Below are 24,226 nucleotides of genomic sequence, written 5' to 3'. Positions count from 1 at the left end.
TAAAAATGGCCTTAATGAGGGGGAGAAGAAGAGGAATATGTTAACAATGCTATATGTTTATGCATTTGAAAAAAATAGCACATAATTTTCAGTTTTCATGGATCCAGGAGGTGAGATTTTGGTCCATCAGTCCAATTTACACAAGAACCAGAGATAGATTCCTACGTCAAAGGAAAGGTGCTGGTGTCAATTGACTTAAGTGGTTTTTTTTTTGTCAGCTTAGTTTAGTCAATAGTGGGGAAGGTAGGAGCTTACTTGCTCAGATGTTGGAATGACTGAACAGGTGTTCTTTGGGGAACCAGCCATGGATTAATAAGTATGTCAAGGAAAAAACAGTGTGGGTAGTGGTGAAGGACAGGCTTCTTTAGGCTTATTCCAGTGATGTCAGGTGGTGAGAAATTGGAATACCTGGATTCAGATCTTAGCTTTTCCATGGTAATTTCTGTGACCTGGGACAAATAGAGTAGGTCTTCATTTTTCTGTTTTGTAAAGTGGGGATCATATTTCCTCTATCTTATAGGGCTGTTCTGAGTATTAAATGCGACAATGTACATAAAATATTTTGTAACTGTAAATAAATGTAAGCTATTATAATTGTTTAAGGTCCATTCCAATTTTCAGCTTTCCAGAATATTTTCTATGATCTCATATGTTATGTTTAGAACAAATGTTTATTAATTCCTCTATGCAATTTCTTTTAACTGGCAAAAATATCAGACAATTTAATGCACACATTACCTCACATACTTTCTATACAACTTTTAATTATTTCTACTACATGTCAGTTCTTGGTACCCTATGGCTATAAAAATGTGTTCATGATTATTGTTGGCATATGACTGTGGGATAGAAATTATTATTCATTTTAAAGTGGATTCTTTGGGGAGGGGAAGAATATCTAATGGTACAAGAAAAGCTGATCCAGTTGAAAAGTTGAAAATAAACCTATACTTTCCTCCTCTGAATTTGAGAAACTGTTGAGTGTACAAAGTCCTGGGAAGAAGACCTATTAACAAACTTTTAAATAATACAGTTAAAACTTCTGGTTTTGGTTCCTTTCAAACCAGTCTGGGCAAAGATAGTGTTCATTCATATTGGCAAGTGAGAAATAAGATTGGTTATGTCTAGACAAGCACAGTTTTAGAGATGGATAGCTTTACAGTAGATCAGAAATTTCTTTAGGCTGAGACCACGTGGGTATTTGAGAACCAATGAAAGAATGGGGTCTTTACTGCAAATACAGTTCAAGGGCTAGAGCCATGTGTTTAGATACTTGCTGACTGGTTCCTGGTTGAGTTTTTCTTTATTCCTATGCCTCAGTTTCTTTTGTGTCAACCCTGGAAGTCAAGTTGTATAGGAGTTACAATCGACTATGCCAGACAGTTTTTAGAAGGAAACCCATTTTAGTATTTAGCAACATATTAGAAATATACTAAGGCTCCCTGATTAGAAATAGGGCAATAGCAGTGTGCTCCCCAGGAGAAATCCATTATCCTGGCCAATTAATTAGGAAAAGCTATTTTATTGCTTCTGCTTTATATGCCATCTGTTTATCTATATCCATAGAATATTTTAAAGTCCAGACTTCATTCCATCACCTAGAAAGTTATTGGGTTGGTCCTATTGTAAATTGATGTGTGTCCATAGAACACAGACTAATTTTACTATTGGACTAGTAGACAAATTCATTGGAAAATTTTTAAAAAGGGAAACATGAATTATTTTATGCTTTCCTTTGGTGATGGAGAATCCAAAACCAATGTTATATTATTTTGAGGTTTTTGTATAAAATGGTATCCTACCTAATACCGTTAAATCACTAAGAAAATATAGTTTCTAGCAGAAATACATTACAAAGGAGTTTCGGAACTTTATATATGGGGATATGTGACTATTTTTATTTTTTATAAGCCCACAGGGTTAAGTGACTTGCCTAAGGTCCTTTAGCTAGGTAATTGTCTGTTTTTTGTTTTTTTGAGCTTTTTTTAGGTTTTTGCAACAAATGGAGTTGTGTCTTGCCCAAGACCACACAACTAGGTAATTACTAAGTGTCTGAAGACAGATTTGAACTCGGGTACTCCTGACTCCAGGGCCTGTTCTCTATCCACTGCGCCACCTAGCTGTTCCCTTAATTAAGTGTCTAATGATGGATTTGAACTCAGGTACTCCTGACCCCAGGACCTGTGCTCTATCCACTGTGCCACTTAGCTACCTATATATGTGTATTTTTTAAATAAGATATTAAGAGATTGTAAGGGAACCTTAGAGATCATCTAGTTAAATACCCTCATGTTCACAAATGAATCCACCTGGAACAAAAGAGGTTAAGGAATTTGACTAAGGTTATACAGCTGTCAATTAGAGGCATTAGACCTCTGAATATAGGACCTCTGATTGTTTGCAATGAACCAGGCTTTCTCTGTTTAGCTGAACCAAAATTCATGGCATTATACTTTGTGATGCGCCAGAAAGAACATTGATCTTGGAGTTAAATCAAGGTCTTTGAATCTTAGCTTTGCTCCTGGATGTGGAGCAAATCTCTGAGTTTTAATTTTCTATTATTAAAACAGGCAAAAAATACATCTTTTACTTAATAGTAATGTTTTGAGTAAAGTTCCTTGTAAATGTTACAAATTTATTATTATTGCCAACAGTATTGCTACATATTTTATTTTACCTACATATAATATTATTTTTCTATTTTACTTAATGCTAGGTGTTCGTGAGAAAACAGAATCTTTCTGGAATTTCACAGTGACTTCAGACTTCAGATTGCTTTTCAAAGATTAAACTTACTTACCAATGATATCATTTTAACCCTTAACCTACTACAGTCCCACAATATACATCCCGGGGAAAGGTTTTGGTTTTTCCATGAATAAAGGGGATATTTATAATTACTATGATGAGTTTTTTGTTTTGTCTTTAATTGAAGCCTTTGATTTCATCCTTACTATGTATCAGTTAGAATTTAATTATTCTTTTATTCAGTATCTATTAAGTTCATGATACTCAACTTTGAAGTATAAGCTTTTCAATAAATTCTATGTACCCCAAATCTCAGTGCTAAATATCTTCAGAATAATTCATCCAATTCCATAATAATAATAAATATAATTTTAAGGTTTACAAAGTGCTTTACCAGCATTTTTTCAATTTACTCTTATGACAATCCTGAAAGGATAATACTATTGTTATAATCATATTACAGATGGGAAAATAGGCAGGAAAACAGCTAATAAGTGTCTGAGACTGGATTTCAACTGTAGTATTCCTGACTCTAGGTCAAATAAGTGGCACAGTGGTTAGAGGACTGGGATGAACTCAGGAAGACTCTGATTTAAAAATCTGGTCTGATACTTGTTAGCTGGTGATCCTGAGCAAGTCACTTAACCCTGTTGGCCTCCATTTCTTCAACTATAAAATTAGTTGGAAAAGAAAACGGCAAACACTATCTTTGCCAAGAAAACCCCAAATGTGTTCACAGAAATTTGGATATGACTAAACAACAACTTCCTGATTTTAGATATGACATTCTATCAAGCTTAAAGACATTAGCTTCACTTATATTAAAATAGTATTTAACCTTCAGTGCATGTCTAGCTTAGCCCTTCTGAGCTAGGGTTATCTACAGAATCAGGCTGACTCAGGATTCTAAGACTTTTGGTTGTCTGTTCTTAGCTTCAATTCCAAGATAAAAACTTAAACACTTTCTGAGTAACAGGGCTTAGGGTCTTTCTCTACACAGTAAAAATTCTCTTATCACAGCACAAACAACTAACATGCTGAGATTATAAACATCCAAATAGTTGACTTCCTCAAATATTCTACGTGATGTCATCTGGCCCTTCTTTCATATCCGTTTTATTATGCTCCTGTCCTTTCAAAACAGAGTGTGCTCCTTAGGATAACAAAAGCCAGGAAATGTTCATGCTTTGGCAATAAGACAAACATGGAAACATGTAGAAACTGACAAAGTACAGACACTCATAGATTTAGAATGAATAAATGAACTTCAGTGTAGCAATTTAATTTAACATACTTAAGACCAGCACCTTAATGCATTATAATCATCCTACAGAGAAGGTGGTAGAAAGAATATTTATTGTTTTCTGATCAAAAAACATTCAAGTAAATGTATTATTTAGTAAAATTTAATCACTATAGACAGACAAATCAGAGTAGAGATGTTGACCTAAAATTTTCTGTATTGCTTAAATCAGATAAATTACTAGGTGCTATATAGGTACATGATAAACGCAATTTTACAAATGAGTCAAAGTAATTTAATTGGCAATTGGATTTAGCACGAGGGAACAACATTAAAAACTGGGATTTCTTAGAATGACCAGAAATAAAGTAGGGGCATGGAGAGAAAGATAATTTTAAGAGATTCTCAATGGAAGATGAAATTTCCCAACTACATTAATGAACATTAATCAAATGTGAAATGAGGAAACTTGTCCTATTAGCACAATATTGATAACAGACTGAAATCTATTGAGTAAAATATGATAATAAAGATTAATTTGAAAGTTTTCATGAACAATGGGAGTCTGTCTATTTGAAATAATTCTCAAATTTTGTTTTTCCATTTAAAAATGGTACATGTAGATTGGTCCAGCTATAATTAAACATGAAATTTGATCATGCTGTTTTTCAAATTCTACTTTTCACCTCATTAACTACACTCCAAAGCATTATGCCACCAAGAATTATAATTTAAATTTACACAAACTGATCAGAATTTCCATCCTCTACTTCATGAAAATTTCCTCCATAGATAATATTTCTTTTTCTCTTGGTAGCTCCTAGCAAAATACCCTTAATTGGTCTTAGGAAAGGACTGGGTTTAGAATTCAGTCAGAATCAGAGCTATCCTTCAGTAAATTAGCAGGGAATATAATAAGAAAAATGTGGCTACAGTTAGCTACCAGTCAATATGTTAGAGGCCAGACAATGAACATACTTGGGCCATTTGTCAATGAAAATCAGTGACCCACTATACCTTATAAGATTATCCCTATCCCCCTTAAAAATGTTGTCCTTATATCACAAACTATCTTTTGGAGAGTGCAGAATATGAATACCCACTGGACACTTTAGGGAGAGGTTCATTTAAGCCTGGTTTAGGTTTGATGGACTCCTTCCTATCAATTGGCTAGAAAGGTTGCCTGAGTGATTCAGTTCCAGAAGAATCCTGGAAATGTGCTGAAACAGGAAATCTTTAACTTCAATATTTCTATTAAAAATATTTAATTTTATTTTTCAATGGATAAAAATTGAAGTTCTCTCATCTCATCTCCCCATTGGAATAAAAAAAAAATCCCTGTAAGATAAATCCAAAACTCAGCAAAATAAAAGTTCTACATTGTTCATATAAAAAAAGTTTCATTCTGTACCCTGAGTCTACTACTCTTTGTCAGGAAGTAAACAACATGCTTTCCTATAGCTCCGTCAAGATCATGGATGAACAATGTGTTTATCAGAGTTCTTAAATCTTTCAGAAGTGTTGATTTTACAGTGTAGTTATTATATAAATTATTCTCTTGTGACTGTTCATAGCACTCTGAATCAATTCATATAAGTTTTCTCAAGTGTCTCTGAAATCATCCCTTTCATCATTTCTTATAGCACAATAAATAGAGAAAAAATGAACTTGGTTTGGAATCCCAATCATGCCAGTTACTACCCACCTGACAGGGTAAGTCATTTTACCTTTATGGACCTCAGTTTCCTTTTCTGTAAAGTGAAAGATTCTTATGATCTTTAAAACCCTGAAAGATTTTCTAGGCCTGGAGTTCTGGCATTGGGTGTGTGTGTGTGTTTGTGTGTGTGTGTGTGTGTGTGTGTGTGTGTGTGTGTGCTGAGACTATAACTCAGTAGCTGGCCAAGTTTCCCACCTCTCTGGGAATCCCCTGGAGCTGTGGAAAGGGAGCCAGGCTATGGCACCGAGCCTGGAGGGAAATTAGGTGACTTGCTCAGGGTTAAATCCTTCAAAATGAGAATAGAACACCCCTGGAAAGATTCTTTTTTTCTTTACTTGATAAATTTCAGTGAACCTAACCTTCAGGTACTACTATTCAACTGTTTCAATTTCTTCTTGCCTTCATAGTCAGTTAAATATGATTTTACAGGAGTGGCTAGGTGGTACAGTGGATAGAGTGCCAGCCCTGAAGTTAGGAATGTTCATCTTTCTGAATTTGAATTTGGCCTGAGAAACTTACTAGCTAGGTGACCTTGGGAAAGTCATATAATCCTGTTTGCTTTAATTCTTCATCTGTAAAATAAGCTGGAGAAGGAAATGACAAACCAGTTCTCTGCCAAGAAAATCCCAAATGGGGTCACAAAGAGTGAAGATATTTGAAAATGTCTGAATAACAGGCAGTGAATATTTTGACTTGAATCAAGAAGCTGGGTTCAAACCCCACCCTTTATGTGTATTCCTCCATTCCCCTGTAATATTGGGCTGAACTAGATTGCTTTCATGTTATTTCTAGTCTATGATCATTTTCTTTACTGCAAAAAATTGGAGAAAAGAGCAATTAATGACGAATCTTTTAAAGACCCAGTAAATTAATTTGTCTCATAACAAATCTTTTCCAAAGGATTAAAATGATAAAATGCTTTAAATAAATGGCTTAACCCTCTCCACAAATGATGCAACAAGTTGCTGACCTACAGGATTGTAGGGAAATTCATACAAATGATATTCACAAATAATTGACTTCAATCCAATATCACCAATTTCTTCCTTTTATGGGATATAAAACACCACCAACAAAAAGCCTCCCATTTCACTATGTGTGCTTGCATGTATGTAATGTGTGTATGAACTTGTTTTTAAAATGGAATGCAGTGTGACCTAGTAGCTACAGTAAGGCAGCCAGGATTTCCTAACTGATGGAGCCAAAAAGCAAGCGAAAGGGAGAAGGAAGCTGCCAAATAAGTCTTTAGGGCATTGGTTGCAAACCCAGTCATCCTTCCTCTAGCAATACTTGGACTCTCTGCACTGGAAAACAAATCATTCCTTTCCCAGCTGCGAAAAAGGATATTATTTCTTTGGATACTCTTCAATATCCTCCCCCTCACCACCCTCACCCAATAATAAAATCTCTTGCTTATTCAACTATTGATTATCAGTTGGAAGAGAAAATACACTCAGTTGCTTCTAGAATGCCACAGTTATGATTCTTGACCTGTTACTGTTCAGGTCTTTGGGTTCTCTTACTTAACATACTTACCCTTTGGCAATGTGATCTAGGGAACAGAACATTAGACTTGGAGTCAGACCTGAGATCAGAGTAATGGCTCCCTCTAGCCACCCCTACCACCTCTTCACCCCAATTTACAAAGTGTGGAACCTAGGCAAGTTGTTTATACTTTCTGTTAATTAGTTTCCTCATCTGTAAAACTGGGGTGTTGAACTCATCTTCTAATGTCCCTTCTAGTTCTAAGTCCATGAACCTATAATCATTATTTATTAAGTATCCACTATTTGTTAAATATTCTGCAAGGTGTTGGTGATAGAAAGAGGAAACAGTATATCCAGAAGGGATATTTTAATTAAGCAAAATAAGGTGCAAGCATGTAAGGAATTTTGAGAGAAGGTACTGAAAGCTGGAGAGATTAATGGAAGGCCTCATGTTGGGGATATCACTTAAGCTGAGCTTTGAATAGAATTAGGGATTCAAAGAAGCAAAATAAAGGAGTGCATTCTAGGCATTGGGGAAATAGTAAAGGCAAAGACATGAAGGGCAGAGATTAAATAATATATGAATGAAATAGCAGTGGGGAATAAATGAAGAAAACAGTTTGGAATATGCCTGGAAAAATAGTTTGGAGTCTAATTATAATGTACTTTAAATGAAAAAAGTAAAGTTTGTATTTGATACTAGAAATAAAGTTACTAGAGCTAATTGAGCAGTGAATGGAATGATCTGACGTGATTTCAGAATATAACTTTGGAAACTCTCTCTTTCCCTTTGCATTTACATGGTACTTTATAATAGTATTCATTTTATTCTCACAATAACCCTAGGAAGGAGATACAATTATTTTATAAAGGAGGAGACTGAGGTAGACAGCAGTTATGTGACTTGCCAGGAGCACACGATTAGTGTCTGAGGCAGAATTTCAATTTAAATCTTCATGTTCCAGGTCTAGCAATCTCTCTGTATATTTGCACATAAATTCATATATGTACAAAATAACATGTATTCATACATATACAAATATGTGTATTAACAAGATGTGTAGGTATATGTATAAACATGTGTGTGTATTTATATATAAATATAAATGTATGACAGTAGAGTATACATTTGTAGTAGACTCAGCTAATATGGTTGAGTGACTTCCTATAGCACTGTTCAGAACTGATAATGAATAGAAATAATCCAGATCTGAAGTTGGAAAGGCATGAGCCTTGGCCAAGCCATTAAATTACATGTTCTGGATATAAGCTGGCAAGGTATTCAAGAGTTTTGTGGTTTAATTCTTTTTTAATTGTAACTTGTGACCCCATTTGGAGTTTTCTCGCCAAAGATACTAGAATGACTTGTCATTTTCTTCTTCAAATCATTTTACAGATGAGGAAGCTGAGGCAAATAGAGTTAAGTGACTTATCTAGGGTCACATAGCTACTATCTCAGGTCAGATTTGAACTCAGAAAGAGTAATCTTCCTTACTCCAAACCTGTATGCCACCTAGCTGTTGTGTTTCAAAAGTAGAAGATAGTAAAATGTTGACCTGGTTAATTATAGGATCAAGAAAAGAGGAAAGGAAAACCAGAACAGAAATGTGAAGGGTCAGTATTACATTTTTAGCATCTTTCATAATTTTGAAAAGTGGATGTTGTTCTAGAGTGTTCTTTAAAAAGTTCTGGAGAAGCAAACAGGGACAAAATGGAATGTGTTAGACTTGGAGTTAGGAAGATCTGTTTTTAAATATTGCCTCAGATATTAGTTGTGTGATCCTGCGACCTCAGCTTCCCCATGTATAAAATGGGGATAATAATAATACCTACCTTACTGGATTGTTGTAAGGTTCAAATGAAATGGTATATTTAAAGCAGTTATAAAACTTAAAGTGCTATGAATTATATATATTTTTAGTTCTTTTTTAAAGATAGTGTGGTTAAGTGACTTCCCCAAGGTCACACAGCTAGGTAATTATTATGTGTTTGAGATAAAATTTGAACTCAGGTCCTCCCTACTCCAGGACCAGTGCTCTATCCACTGTACCATCTAGCTGCCCCTGAATGATAATTTTTAAATGTTCTGAACGCCCTCAAATATAATGAAGTGTATAGAACACATGTGTTAGGCTACTCCAGGCTACATTAAAGGACTCATTTTAAAGTTAAGAAGTTATAATCTATTGGGAAAGGTGAATAAAGAAAGAAAACTTTCTGAACTTTGTTTTTAGGAAAAGTTTCTTACTACAACAAAAATCAAAGATAATATATTGCACTTTGCATATAAGAATTAGGAACTATTTTTGATTGAATACAAAATATAAAGAGATCAATTCTCAAAGAATTAACACATAAAAGAATATACAATTGAACTATATATTGCAACTTTTAATCTTTCTTTGATGGAGCTTTTGAGATTCTAGAGTGCTTTACGTTCATTATTGTAAATAATTGTTATTATTTTGCCTTCCTTTTATACTAATTAATTTTAAGCCTACAGCAAGAACACAGAATTGCATCTTTTAATCCTAATGGCATGGCTCACGAGAGAATAGATGTGTATTTTATGTTTTTCTTTTATTTCATTTTATGCTCCTAAATTTTGCATATCCACAGCAAATGGATGAATGAATAAAAATATTTATCATATGCAAAACATTTGGAATATAAATTTAAAAATAGCAAGAACCCCCTATATGTAAATAGGATATTACTTTAATGTATAAATATATAAACATGTAATATCATGAAAAGTTGTTCTATGTTATTCTTTTCTATTTTTTCCCCCAAGGCAATGGCGTTAAATGACTTATTTCAAGTATACAAGGTCAGATTTAAACTTGGGTTCTCCTAACTCTAGGGCCAATGGTCCATTCATTGTTCCACCTAGCTTTACCTTTGTTATGCTTTTTTTAGACAGCAAGGTGGCATAGTGGATAGAGTTCTGGGTCTTAAGTCAGGAAGACTAATCATTCAGAGTTCAAATCTGACCTCAGACACTTACTAGCTGTGTGATCCTAGGCATGCCACTTAATCCTATGTGCCTCAGTTTCCCCATCTGTAAAATGAGCTGTAAAAGGAAATGGAACACTACCTGCAATATCTTTTCCAAGAAAATCCCAAATGGGGTCATGAAGAGTCAGCATGACTGAAATGAGTGAACAACAACATATTTTTATAACATCATTAAAACTTATTTTATTGACTGTTGTCCACTAGATGTAAGTTAAAAAAATCATCCAAAGTTTCGATGGTAACTTTGAAAGTAACATATTATCAGAATTGAAAGTAAGTAATTCAATGGGGAGTTAATCATTGGCAATTTTCTAAGATGAGAAGACGATGGACTTAGATTAGTAGGAGTTTGCTCACTTTGAAGTTCTCTATGTCAAAGAAATGACAACTCCAGTTCTTGTCCTTATTTACTGGCATGTCTAATTTGTGATGGCTCACTCCCTTGTCTTTCCTATCCTATCCAGAACATGTATTCAGTGCCCTGGCCAAGGCTCTTGACCTGCCCAGTTTTCAGGAAGCATGTGGTACTCAAAGTTCAGGCTTTGTGTACTGAATAGGTTTAAACATCCTACGGAAGGAAAGCTTCTAGACAAGTTGTTTATAAATGTGACACCACCCAATATAGATTTCTGTCTCACCTCCCATAATTCCCCCGCATAATTCCCTTGAAAAAAATTTTAAAAAAAGAAAGAAAAGAAAGGGGCTAATTTTCCTTTTTTGAGGGAAGTAAACTTTACTGATCAAGCAAATTTCATTTGAAGCTCTAAGTGCCACTCCCTTTCTCTACTGTTCATATCAGTTTAAGGAATTTGTAGAGATGCACTTTTATAGAGATGCAGCTAGGATGCATTGTGCCTGAATAGAGACTACATTTTAATTCTCTTATTAAGTAGAATATTGTAAACACCATGTAAAGTAGTATGGGCAGTTACATGGCATAGCAGCAGATGGAGCAGCTGGGTCTGGATTCAGGAAGATTGGTCTTCCTGAGTTCAAATCCAGCTTCAAGCACTTTACTAGCCGTGTGAACCTGAAGGAGTCACTTTCCCTGTTTGCCTCAGTTTCCTTATCTATAAAATGAGTTGGAGAAGGAAATGTCAAACCCTCTAGTATTTCTGCTAAGAAATTCCCTAATAGGAGTCAGATATGACTGAAAAATGACTGAACAACAACAAAAGAGGTGTGCTAAGGTATTTAATTTTTTGGATAGATGAAAAGCTAGTCTTCAATTTTATTTCAATGTTCAATAACTATTTATAAATAAATATGAATGATACTATTATTTACAGGACTATATCATTTCAGTTTCCTGGATACCAGTAAAGATTTGCTTATTGTTATCTCATAAAACCAGACTCACTAACCAAAAAACTTACTAGATTTTATAAGAAAATATGTAATACAGCCAAATTCAATTAGCCATATTAAAATGGAAAATTGTGGAACAGATAATTAAAACTACCTTGTCATCAAAATAGTAATTCATTTTTTATTTTACAATGCATAGTGTGATTTTTTTTCTTTTAAGAAGAATGGTATAGGGGCAACTAGGTGGTGCAGTGGATAGAGCACTGGCCCTGGAGTCAGGAGGCCCTGAGTTCAAATCTGACCTCAGACACTTAATAATTACCTAGCTGTGTGGCCTTGGGCAAGGCACTTAACCCCATTTGCCTTGCAAAAAAAATAAACCTAAAAAAATGGTATAATGAATGGAAGGAACACTGGAACTTAGTTTCTGAAGTCCTGGAATGGAAACCCAGATTTGATACTTAGAATCTATGTCAGCAAGTCCGAAAAGAACTAAGATAAGTGCTTGGGGACACAAAGAAAGGTTAAACAAATTTATGTTTTCAGAGTTCACTTTCTAATGAGGGAAACAAATGTGAAACAAAGTATAAAACATATAGAGAGTAGATATTGTTTAGTTGTTTTTCAGTCATATCTGACTCTTTGTGACACCATTTGGAGCTTTCTTTGCAAGGATATGGATGTGGTTTGTCAGTTCCTTCTCCAGCTCCTTTTATATCTGAGGAAATTGAGGCAAATAGGGTTAAGTGACTTGCCTAGGGTCATGGCTAGAAAGTATATGAGGCCAGTTTCTGGACTCAGGAAGATGAGATTTCGTGACTTCTGTTTGCTATTTTCACTGTGCCACTAGTTGCTTCCATTTACCTACTAAGTAGGAGAATGTTCTGAAAATATATTTTCTTTTCCCAGACAACCATTGAAATGTTGATGAAGATAACGATGATGATGGAGATCTTTATTATTGTAGGTTTCTTTTTGCTTGTTTTTCTGACATAATATTTGCTTAAATGTAAAGGAGTGATGAAATAGGAATCGTCTTACAATTTCAATAGAATGAGACTTTTAGATAGAAGAATTGGTAGTGGAAGATGGAAGCTACCCATTTTGTGGATGGAAAAATGTGTTTACATCTTCTAGTCAGAATAGACACACCCCAGTAGCCCTAAAGATTTCTGTAGTGAGTGGCTGCCTGTTCAGGATTTAGCTGCAGGACTTCTTGTTTTCACAGTTCAGTGTTCCTTAATTTAAGAAGCAAAGGCTACAGAGGCACTTCAAGTATATGAGCAGATCTTTATCAGCAAGTATGAAAAGGACCAGCCATTCTTTAACAGGTCAAGAGGAAATGGCTTAAATTGAAGTAGGTTGAATTTGGGTTACTCATTAGGCAAGACTTCTTGTCTTAAAGAGATGTGAACCATTGAAATGCTTTTTTTTTTTCTGTTCCAGAATGACTTAACAAAGGGTGAACAGTCTGTGGTGAATTGAGTGTAATTCGGCATAGAGTCCGGAAAAGTAGACACAACAAACTGAACTTTTAAGAACTGCATTTAATTCATAGACCCACATACCTTGGAATAATAGATTTTTAGTTTGAAGTTCTATTAATTCAAAAGTAGAGTGTAGAAAAGTACTACATCTGCAAGTCATGGGCTTCCTCTATACACCCACAACAATAAACGTCTTTGTAATTAATAATCATATACCTAATACTTTCTATGAGTAGCCATTAGGCAACAGCACCTCCTTGTCTGGGAGAAAATTTCACAAATTATAAAACTTTAAAAACAAATCTTTCTGTTTTATAACTGTTTACATATTTTAGAGCTTGAGGCAAGTTTTTCTTCTGTGAGACAAGATAAAAATGGAATTTTCACTTTTTTGAAAGGAAATGTTACTTGATCTTTAGAAATCACAAACATGCTTTATACTATTCATTTTCCTAAATTAAAAGAAAAATTATCTACTTTGCACAGTATAATGCAATACTCTGGAGAAGTAGACAGATGTTAAGATGAAAAACATTTAAAATTATTTTTATAATTGCTTTTCAATACTACTAAAATATGATGGATTTAATATATCTTAGAATTATATTATCAAGATTGGACAAAACATCTCTTTGATAACAACAAAAAGTATTGTGTGCTTTCATTTGGCCATAACAATTTGAAGCATCGTTTGCCTAATTTAAAGAAATATTCATAGGGCACAGAAAAAAGAATAATGGAACATTAGAGCCTATTTCTACATTTACTTGTTGTTTTCAGCCACTTCATGATGAAAACTAAAGAATCTGGTCATACTTTACTGCTTTTGTGAAATTACCTCCTATGCTAATTACTTCAAATGGTACTAACTTTGAGAGTAAGTTTAATGATAAACAAATTCATATTACCAACTACTTTTTGTGACTTCTACCACTTAGATATCCTAGCTGGGTCCCAAACTCAAAAAGTCAAAACAGAACTCATCATCTTTCCCTTTGAGTCTGTCCATCTTCAATTCTTAACATTTCCATTTCTGTTATGGGCAGTTTTTGCTAAGATTGGAGCCACTTAGAACTTTTCTTTCTTCTCACCTTCCACATGCAAGTCAATCCTAACTTGATAAAATCTCTAGCACCCATTCCCTTCTCTTTATTCACATCTCCATTCACTTCTCACAGGTCCGTAGTACCACTCTTGGATTATTGTAATAGCTTCCTTTTTAACTCTCCTAACCACCTAGAATTCATTCTCTTCCACTCCTACCTAAGTAAAATTCCTAAGGTGCAAGCATGACCATGTTCTTCCTCTGGTCAAACATTTTCAATGGCTTCCTATTGCTTTTGTTTTTCAGTCATTTTGGTCTTGTCCAACTCTTTGTGATCTGATTCAAAGATACCAGCGTAGTTTGCAATTTCCTTCTCCAACAGATGAAGAAACTGAGACAGAGATATAAGTGACTCGCTCAGGGTCACACAGCTAGTAACTGTCTGAAGTTAATTTTGAATTCGGAAGATTAGATTTTCTAATTCCAAGTCCAGTGCTCTATCTACTGGGTTACCTAGTTGTACTATTGGCAGGTAATAAGTACTCCTCAAGCTGACACCAATAATAACTTGCATTTTCACAATACTGGAATGCTTGAAAAGTACTTTATATACTATACTACTTTATAGTACTTTGTGAGGATCATTTGATCCTCACAATAACCTTGAGATAAGAACCATATGTATAATTATTCCTGTTGAAAAGAGAGGTTAAATAACTTGTTCAGTGCCAATCAGCCAATAAGTTCCTTAGGCAAGGTTTTACCAGGTCTTTCTGACTGTAAGCACTCTATCCATGGCTTTTTCCTCCTTATCTCTTATTGTACCTCTCTATGTTTAAGTCAAACTGGACTATTCATCTATGTGAAACCCTATTTTCTCCTGTGCTTCTGTGAATTTTCACAGACATCTCCATCTCTTCCTTTCCCAAGATCCTACTTGGAATTCCTTTTCTCTCTACCCTTCCTGAATCTTTATTTCTCTTCAAGATTGAGTCCATATGACTTCTCTTTCATGAAACTTTCCTCTCATCTTATCCTAGTTGTCAATATGCTTTCCTTCCTCAAAATGTCATCTTTATTTATATTTATGTGCGTGTTGTATCCTTCCACTAGATTGTAAGCATTTTGTGTTTTTAACCTAACACCAGTGCCTTGGTCATAGAAGACATTCATTTTTTTTTTAAAAGATGTTACCTATTTTCTTTTCCAATTAGAAATCCTTCTTTGAGAGATGGGATAGGAGAGGCCAGCAAGCCAGTAGTTGCCATCTAGAATTGCTCCCTAAAATTGGCTGGTTTAGGAGTTATAAGAATGGAGTTCAAATAAATTATACTTCAGGCATCGTTATGTGAAATATAACCCCTTTGGGGAAAGTGATGGCAAGTTCTGCACAATTACAACTGTTTTGAATCCATCCACATATGTGCATCAACTATGTGGGAAAATGTTATTTATTTTAGATTGTCTTTATCTTTTTTTGTCAATCAAGCATAGCTTAGTTGAACATCACTTAAACATCACTCCTTTAATGTCTATTGCTTTCTCAGTGACTTGCTTACCCTTTTGACATTTCCTACATATTACACTTACTATTTCCTACATTATATTCACATCCAATGAACAAGAATGAAAATTTCAATTTTGATTCTTACAATACCTTTGTTTCTGATTTATCTGTAGTAAGATTCCTAATTCTTTTCCCCTCATACTCTGACTTAGACATGCAACTTAGTAAGGTAGACTAGATCTTTTCACTTTAGTTTATAAAACCATTTCATCCTTCAGCTTGATAAAGGAGAACAGCTATGAAAAAGTATGAAACATTATGCATATGGAGGGATAGTGGATATCTTTCTGGTCTCAGATTAAGGAAGACATGGATTCAAATTTTGTCTTTGACACTTGATGAATTATGTGTCATTGAAAACATCTCATTATTTCTTAGGGTCCTATGTATTTTAAAAGCAAAAACTATAGCAACTAATGGTATGTATTGATAGAGGAAGTTTATTATACATTTTCTGATTTGGGAAGTATAAGTGAAATTCTTCTCCCAGTGAAATCACGGTTCTGGGCAAGAAAAAAAGGGGTTCTCTAAAATCCATTTTAAAACTTGCCATTACTGGGAAACAGCAGAAATGCTTAACCTATAGGCTTAGTTTAATGATTGATGGAATTTTCAGGAATTTTTCAGTGGTTAAGCTTTGAATTAACCTTTGGAGGAATGCTTCTATCTCTGCCCTGTTCAATTTTGTGAATGGGTATATGTTCTTGGTGGGGGTCTGTAATTGTATTCCCCAGGGCACCCACTCTTTCCCTTTCTCCCCATCCTCCCCTCCCCCCCAGCTCTATTGGTTAAGTGAATTGTAAAAGAGAATCACTTATAAAATTTACTCTTATCAATGTCATCCAAATCAAAGAAGGTTGCCAGTACCAGTTAGGAGCTGGATTTGTGAATTCATCAATATAAGGAAAGTCCCTCAATCAATACAGGTTGACTTCTTTTCTGTAGTTTAAAGTCTTAGAGAGTGGATTAACAGCATATAATACAGATACTGTTTTAAGATAATTTCATCATTTCTGAGATGGACAAAGGAAAGGAAAGTTGCTATTGTTTCCTTCTTTTCCATATCACAGAAATTTTTGAGTAAAATTGAAAATGACTGAAGCAAATCATGCAATACAAAGTTGGATCTTTTCCATATGGTAAGCATTGTAACTACTAAGACTCTTTCTATAGTCATTTTCTTTTTGGTAAAAATTTTCAGGATATATCTAAAACATAAGTGACAACTGACACCAACTCCAGACACAGCCATTACTCCTCATTATAAAATGATTCTGCTATAGTACATATTCAAAAATTTGAATTCATTTCAATATGATTGATATATTATGGAACATTTTGAGCATAAGTAGAATTTTGAGTTTGCTTCTGTGTGATTTTTTTTTATCATGAGAAACTGTGGGAATTTTCTACTTCACAATATCTTACAATCTATAAATCTTCCAATACTCACTTCCACAAGCAAACTTCAGGTCTTCATCAAGATAAAGTGCCATATTTATTACAGAAATTCTGGTGAAATAGATTTGTAAATGGAAAATCTATCCCCAACCCATGGTTTCCTCAAGTCCAGTATTGTGGCTGTCCCAACTTGCAAGTGCTGCCCATGAGTAAGTAACAGCCCTAAGCTGCACATGTAGGCATTATTTAATGGTAGCATTTATATATTTATTAACTATGTAACATGTATAAAGTTGTGCTACTATTTTAAGGTTCTTCTCTCAAAAAACTCTGCCATTTTTATTGTGTGATTTTTTAGCATAGTTTCAAGCTTTTTGGGAACACGTATGTCATGCTATAGTGAAACTGCCTGCATTTTTAAATCTATTTTAATTAAGATGATGTACTGGCTAGAGAATTGGGCTTGGGTCAAGAAGACCTGGTTTCAAGTCTCATTTCTTAAATTTAATAGTTGTGGGATCCTCATCCAGTGACAACTTCTTATTGCCCAGAATAGTAGGTGATGTACAGTGGCAGAAGAAATTTTCTCATCTAGAAATTCTCTATGCCAATGAAATAACAATTACTTCTGTGATACGCCATTTTGGGTCATGGTTAGTGGCATTCCAAAGAAAATTATCCATAGAGTAAGGTTGGGAAATGATTTTCTTTAAGAAAGAAATAATAAGAAATTTAACTTCTTAAAAATTGCATATTAAGAAAAAAGGATACATATAACTGAACCTAAGATCTCCCAAATTAGATCTTTATGAGCAGACAAGACATAGAAAATCAAAAGAACTCAGATATATTATAGAGAAATCTCGGCAGAGAACATTCCAGAGCAAACTGCAGTTTAGTTACCAAGTCATTTAGTAAGTGTACAGCTAGCCAAAATATGTCAAGATAGACAAAGTTGCTGCCAGTTGCTGCTGGAAAACTATTCTTAATTGCTGTTTTGGAAACTAATTGCTCTCAGAAACAGCATCTAGTGGGAGGTCTTTAATTCAGAGGTGAAAGGGCCAACTGGACTTGGATGTGCTTTTAAGTAACTTTTCTACCTCTGTCTGGGACGCTATATAATATAATCAAGTAATATTCTTCAGATATTAAAAGCATTTCTAAAAGTTGAGGACTTCAATCACAACTGGAAACTTGAAGAATTAAATAAAGGAAACTCATTTTACTTTAAATTTAAAAAATTCCTATCCAATTTTTTTAGTTTTTGTAAGGAAATGGGGTTTAGGTTTGTAAGACTTGCCGAAGGTCACACAGGTAATTGTTAAGTGTCTGGGGCTGGATTTGAACTCAGATCCTCCTGACTCAGGGCTGGTGCTCTATTCACTGTGTCACCTAGCTGTCCCCAATCTACCATTTTCAAATCAATTCAAATATTTTCTCCTTCAGTAAACTTCTCCAATCTTTCTTTCCCTACCTCATTTTCATGTAACACTTTATCTTTTTCATACAGATTATTATTATTATATAATTATGTGTATTCTAGTTATCGCTATTTTTGTCTTCAGTTAGAGCATAAATTTCATGAGGGTAGGTAGATTTTTTGTTTTCTAACTTGGTATTTGACATACAGATATTTCTTCAACAGAATTGGAAAAAAAAACTCTCAGAGGGAGTGCCATGAGGATGTAGTCTGTATTGGGAATTTCAAGGAGAAATCTTGAACAGGGAACCAGAGGAGAGTCAGTGAAAAATAGCAACCCCGACTGCTCTCTGTTGGCTTTTTTCCTTCTATTGCCAATAACTCAAGAGGTTTCACCTTGGTGAAACCACCAATGTACAACTATGGTACTTTGCCATGCTCAGCTGAAAATCTTATACTTTGACATACCAACGATCATTCCTTATTCTTATGGCCACTGAAAAATTGAAAATTCTTGTACTTTAGATGGTTTAATTCAATCAGGTGTGGAAGGGGCATGCAAAAGAAAATTACTTTTCCAGTTTGTTCAGTTCATAACTAGTTTGGAAGTCTTCAGTACTACCACTTGCTATTTATCTAAGTTGGTAGGGATAAAATCACAATGCTTCAGTGCTTTTAAAAGCAATTCAATACAAATTTTCCAGAAAGAAAAATGTTTTCTAGTAACCTAGATCAATGTTATTTTTTCAACTGTTTGTAAGACATAGCTTCAGAATACCTAGCTTTCAAAAACAATATAATGGGACCAGGACATAGTCCTGACTTTATTTTTAATCCCCAGTTTTCAGCCAAGTTCTTATTTCTCAGAAATTTGTTTTTGTTACTTGAAAAAATGGAAAAATATGAATTAAAGCCAGCACTTTTTTTTTAAAAAAAAGAGAATTCAGACACATACGGAAAAATACTACTATTCATAAATGTTTTATTAAATCAGTATTAGTTATACTTCTTCCAAGAATGTAAACTCCAAGTAGTCAGAAATTTGTTCATTTTGTTGTCTTAGAATTCCCAGTAATTAATACAGAGTCAGACACAAGAACAGTTGATAAATTGCTTCTTGGGTGATGGACCTCAGAACCTCACAGAGTTGTTACATGAATAAAATAAGGAAATATATCCAAAAGTGGCCTGAAGAAACAGTAAGCACTACATAAATATTAAGGCACTGTTATTATTAAAGCAATATTTTCTGTTAAGATAAAGATACTTATGATCTCTTTAGCCTCAGGATCTCATGGTTTGTGTAGCTGAAGCTGAATTTTTTTCTCAACAAGTTCTTTATTTCTTTCTAATTTTTGTGACTTTTCATTAAACTGTAGTGGCCCATGAATCAACTTGTAACCCCTTGAGTCTTCTAGGCTGTGTTTTTCCCCCAGACTTATCCTTTGACTAGAAAGAAGGCCTGATAAATGTTGTTTCAGAGGATTTGAAATTAAGCATTATGTACATGGCATCAATTTGGTAGAAAATCATGTTAATTGGGGTTTTCCTTGGAAATATATTGGACATTGTAATTTTATGCCATAAAGTTTTTATTTTTCTTTTTTGTAAGTGTTCTTTCCATTTACATTGTGGTAGTCATTGGCTACACTCCTTATCTGATTTTGCTTACTGTCTTCCATCAGTACATAAAAGACTTCTCATAGTTCTGTGAATTCTTCATGTTATAATCCAGCAATATTTCAGTACTTCCATGTATCCTAACTCGCTTGTCCATTCCCCATTGGATGCTAAACTTCTCTATCATGCAATTTGTTTAAAAATATTTATTTAAATTTATGAAAATTATTTAATAAACACAATATTTCAATAAATAACATTGGGTGATAACATTAATTCAATGATCATGATAGTTGCCCTACTAGTATTCAAGCAAAAATGTTGAGATTATTTAAATACCTTATTCAACTAACCACAAGCATAATATAATTCTGTAGTAGAAAGAGTGCCTCTGTCACCTACTAGTCACGTGATCCCATGAGAATAATTTAACTTCACCAAGTCTAAGTATTCTTATTCTTAAAATGAAGGTAATAATGCTAATATCTCAATTTTATTTTAATGGAGCTGCTTTATAGGTTATAAAATACACCAATTTAGTAATTATTTAAATAAAAAGAAAAAAGAAAATGAAAAAAGAAAAGCAAGAACTCTGCAGTGAAGTAAATTAAAACAAAGAATTCACTATATTTAAAATTACAAATATATAAAGCATTGAGAAAGCTTTCTGCATTACATTTTTCAAAAATAACCATTACTGCCACTCTTTATAGTGAATCTACATGAAGACTTACTAATTTGAACCCACTAAGAAAAGATCTATTAAAATTATAGAATGTTAAAAAACACATAATTTTATTGCTTTTACCAAGTCTACCAAGTAGACATTACTCCCAAGAATAGGTAAGAAAGATTATTTTTTAAAAAAATTTACACACTGTATGTATATATATATATATATATATATACATATATATATATATGAATAATTCTTAAATACTTAAAATGGATAGAAATCAACAAATCCCTTAAATGGTCTATTTCACTGACAACATTGGTTATATATTAATTTTGTAAATCTTTTTTCTCCTTGGGAGCTCAGAAGGCAAATTCTCATCTAGCGGAATTCAAATTAGTGAAGTTTTACTGTATATATATGAATTCATTTGCATGCACTTATAATTTAATTCACTACCAGACAATATATTTTAATTTGTACTGTGGTCCATAAAAATGTCAAAGATGTTTCTGCTCACAGAAACATAAACAGTAGCTGACATTTAAAAGATGAAGTTTGCCCAGGGTTAAAACTTCACTGAGGACAAAGTGTCCCAGTTAGTACTGAAAAGTAAAATAGTATGGGTGTGGATCAAGGACAGGGGTAGACAATTTCTTAGTCACTTAGAAGACTTGAAATGCCTCATTGAAACCCACAGAACAAATTCCTCCCAAACTGCATTAACAAAATTACCTGCTGACCCCCTCTCTAATACTTTATTCCTTAATCTATTCATTAGGAGATGAAAACTGGTCTTAATTCAATTGAATTTAATAAACATTTATCAAATGCTTTCTAGGAATTGGACACTAAGGTAGGCCCTGGAACAAAAAGATTAAATATGACACAAAATCTGTCCTCAAATAACTTATGATGAAGACTGTTTTTGCCTAAAATTTCAAGCTAAATAGTTGTGAATATTTCAATTCCTTTTCATCCTTTTTTCTCCATCTATACAAGTTCTCATAAAAGAGATTTTTATTCAATCTCACTTGAAAGTATTTTTTAAATTGGTTCTTTTCTTTAATAATTCTGTTGTTGTAGTTAGCAGCCCCCCCCCCCCCTTTGCCGCTACTCCAATTAACACTGGACTCTACTGGGATGTAAAAACCCTTAGACCACCGTAGGCAGAAATTAGGGAGTTTCAACAAAGAACTTTATTAGAACCTTGGAGGAAATGGTAAAATAAAACAACATCTAGAACTGTCAAATTATGTGGAAGAGAAATCTAATCCTTAAATATTCTCAACATATTTGTCAGTTGCCAACCTCACTCTCTGGGGTTTAACTAGCTTCTGATCTGGTTTTCCTTTATGATCCTTTGAATAACAGTTCCTTACAATACCCAACTCCAACTCCTTTTCTTTTTAACTTCAAACAAGATGCTCATTTCATCTCAGATGCCTATTCAGGCTCCTTCCTTCCTTTCTTTCTTTTTTTGTTGTTTTTTAGGTTTTTTGTAAGGCAAATGGGGTTAAGTGGCTTGCCCAAGGCCACACAGCTAGGTAATTATTAAGTTTCTGAGGCTGGATTTGAACCCAGGTACTCCTGACTCCAGGGCCAGTGCTCTATCTACTGTGCCACCTAGCTGCCCCCCCCCTTTATTTCTAAAGAACTGATTCAGTTGCCCTTGGTATACCTCCAAAGCCCCTTAAAATATTCTTTTAAAATTATTAAATTAAAAAATTACATAAAAGGTATTCTTTTAATTCTAAGCTTAGCAAACACCAAATATAATGAACATTTCTAATTCTATAAGAGAGTTATACATAAAATGATGATTCTTTTATGTAGATATTGCTTATCTTTTGAAAAAGATAATAAACTCAGCCTATAATTTTCAAAATCATCCTCTTGTTTGAGTCCTTCTGAGTCACTTAAGGATTCTATAATACTACAGAAGCATTACCTTAGAATTATACCAAGAATATGGAAAAGAGCATTTTTTATTATAAGTGCATATACTACAAACTCAACAGTTATTATTGAAAAGAATGATTCCAATGCAATGATGAATTTATTTTTCTTTAGAGAAAAAAATTCACAAATGTAAATTTAGAGTATAACATTTTTTAGATAATGGACCAGTACAGAAAGATCAAGTATTAATGGTGATTTAAATGCTATTTTGGGATAGAAATAAACATAGTAAATAATGTAATTATTAGTTTATTTTAAGTTTTTAAAAATGTGATGAAAAATATACTAGAGTACCACTTGCATCAATAGGAAGATACCTGGGATATACAGGCTTTGTAATGCAGAATAAGAGACCAATAGTGATGATTTAAGGATGAAAAAAACTCGACTAAAACAATTATTTAAACTAATTTTGTGGTCTGGAATTCATGCAAAAAGTCAATAAGTAAACTCTGGTAAGACAAGTAGAAATGAGAATTGGTGACGGCTTAAATAACTGACATCCACACATAACAATGAAACTTCACTTATTCAATGTATGACTCCTCCCTTTTCCCTCTTCTAATATAATTAAGTAAGGTGAGTTTTCAATCTAAGTCCTCTTCCTTTTCCACTCACCCTCCTAAGGGACAAACTTCAAATAATCAAGGTGGGCAATATGAAAAAAAAATGAAAGAGTAAATGGTGCAAACTACCAATAAACTAGATCAATACAATTTGGACAGTCTGCCTAACAATGTGCCTACTGGACATTTTGAAGTGGATGTCATAAGACATTTTAAACTTAACATGTTCAAAACTGAACTCATATTTTTTTTTTCTCTCCCATTCCCTCCACTTTTACTAACTTCTTTATTTCTGTCAAAGAAATCACTTTGTGCTTGCAATCACTCACATTCATAACAAAGGGTGACTATTCACTCTTTTTTTTTAGTTTTTGCAAGGCAACGGGGTTAAGTGACTTACCCAAGGTCACACAACTTGGTAATTATTAAGTGTCTGAGGACAGATTTGAACTCAGGTACTCCTGACTCCAGGGCCGGTGATCTATCTACTGTGCCATCTAGCTGCCCCTTGACTACTCACTCTTGCCTGCTCCCACCCTATATCCAAATAGGTGGAAGATCTGATCATTTCTACCTTCTTAATATCTCACACACACACACACATATACATATATGTATATATGTATATATATTTATATATATACATATATATAAATATAAGTATATAAATATAAATATATATATATATATATATATATATATATATATATATATATATATATATATATTATATTCCCTATTATCTCTGAAACTTACCCCATCCTGATTCAGGTTCTTTTTGCCCTTCACTGGTGAGATTAATATATTTGTCAGATTATAAATAATCTGGTACTTGGTCTCCTTGCTTCAAGTTTGCCCTTCTCCAATTTATTTTCTGCTCAGCTGTCAAAAGATGTTTCTAAAAGATAGTTCTTACCATGTCAACCTAAACAATAAATTTGATTGACTCCCTATTTCCTCT

The 24,226-nt window shown here is 33.8% G+C and overlaps 2 protein-coding genes across 3 annotated transcripts in view; one reads left to right on the top strand and one right to left on the bottom strand.

The window, feature by feature from the left end:
- COL4A2 (collagen type IV alpha 2 chain) overlaps nucleotides 1-24,226 on the bottom strand; it is a 273,441-nt gene that overhangs the window by 214,376 nt on the left and 34,839 nt on the right. The window lies entirely within an intron of this gene.
- Nucleotides 5,639-24,226, top strand: part of COL4A1 (collagen type IV alpha 1 chain) — a 248,010-nt gene continuing 229,422 nt past the window's right edge. Inside the window, exon 1 of the mRNA XM_074192027.1 lies at nucleotides 5,639-5,704. Coding sequence (XP_074048128.1) covers nucleotides 5,654-5,704 — 51 coding nt within the window. The 5' untranslated portion in view covers nucleotides 5,639-5,653. The remainder of the gene's footprint in view (nucleotides 5,705-24,226) is intronic.

This window comes from Macrotis lagotis, chromosome 6 (genome assembly GCF_037893015.1).
Source record: "Macrotis lagotis isolate mMagLag1 chromosome 6, bilby.v1.9.chrom.fasta, whole genome shotgun sequence".
Taxonomy (NCBI): Eukaryota; Metazoa; Chordata; class Mammalia; order Peramelemorphia; family Peramelidae; genus Macrotis; species Macrotis lagotis.
This window is presented reverse-complemented; position numbering and strand designations above follow the sequence as displayed.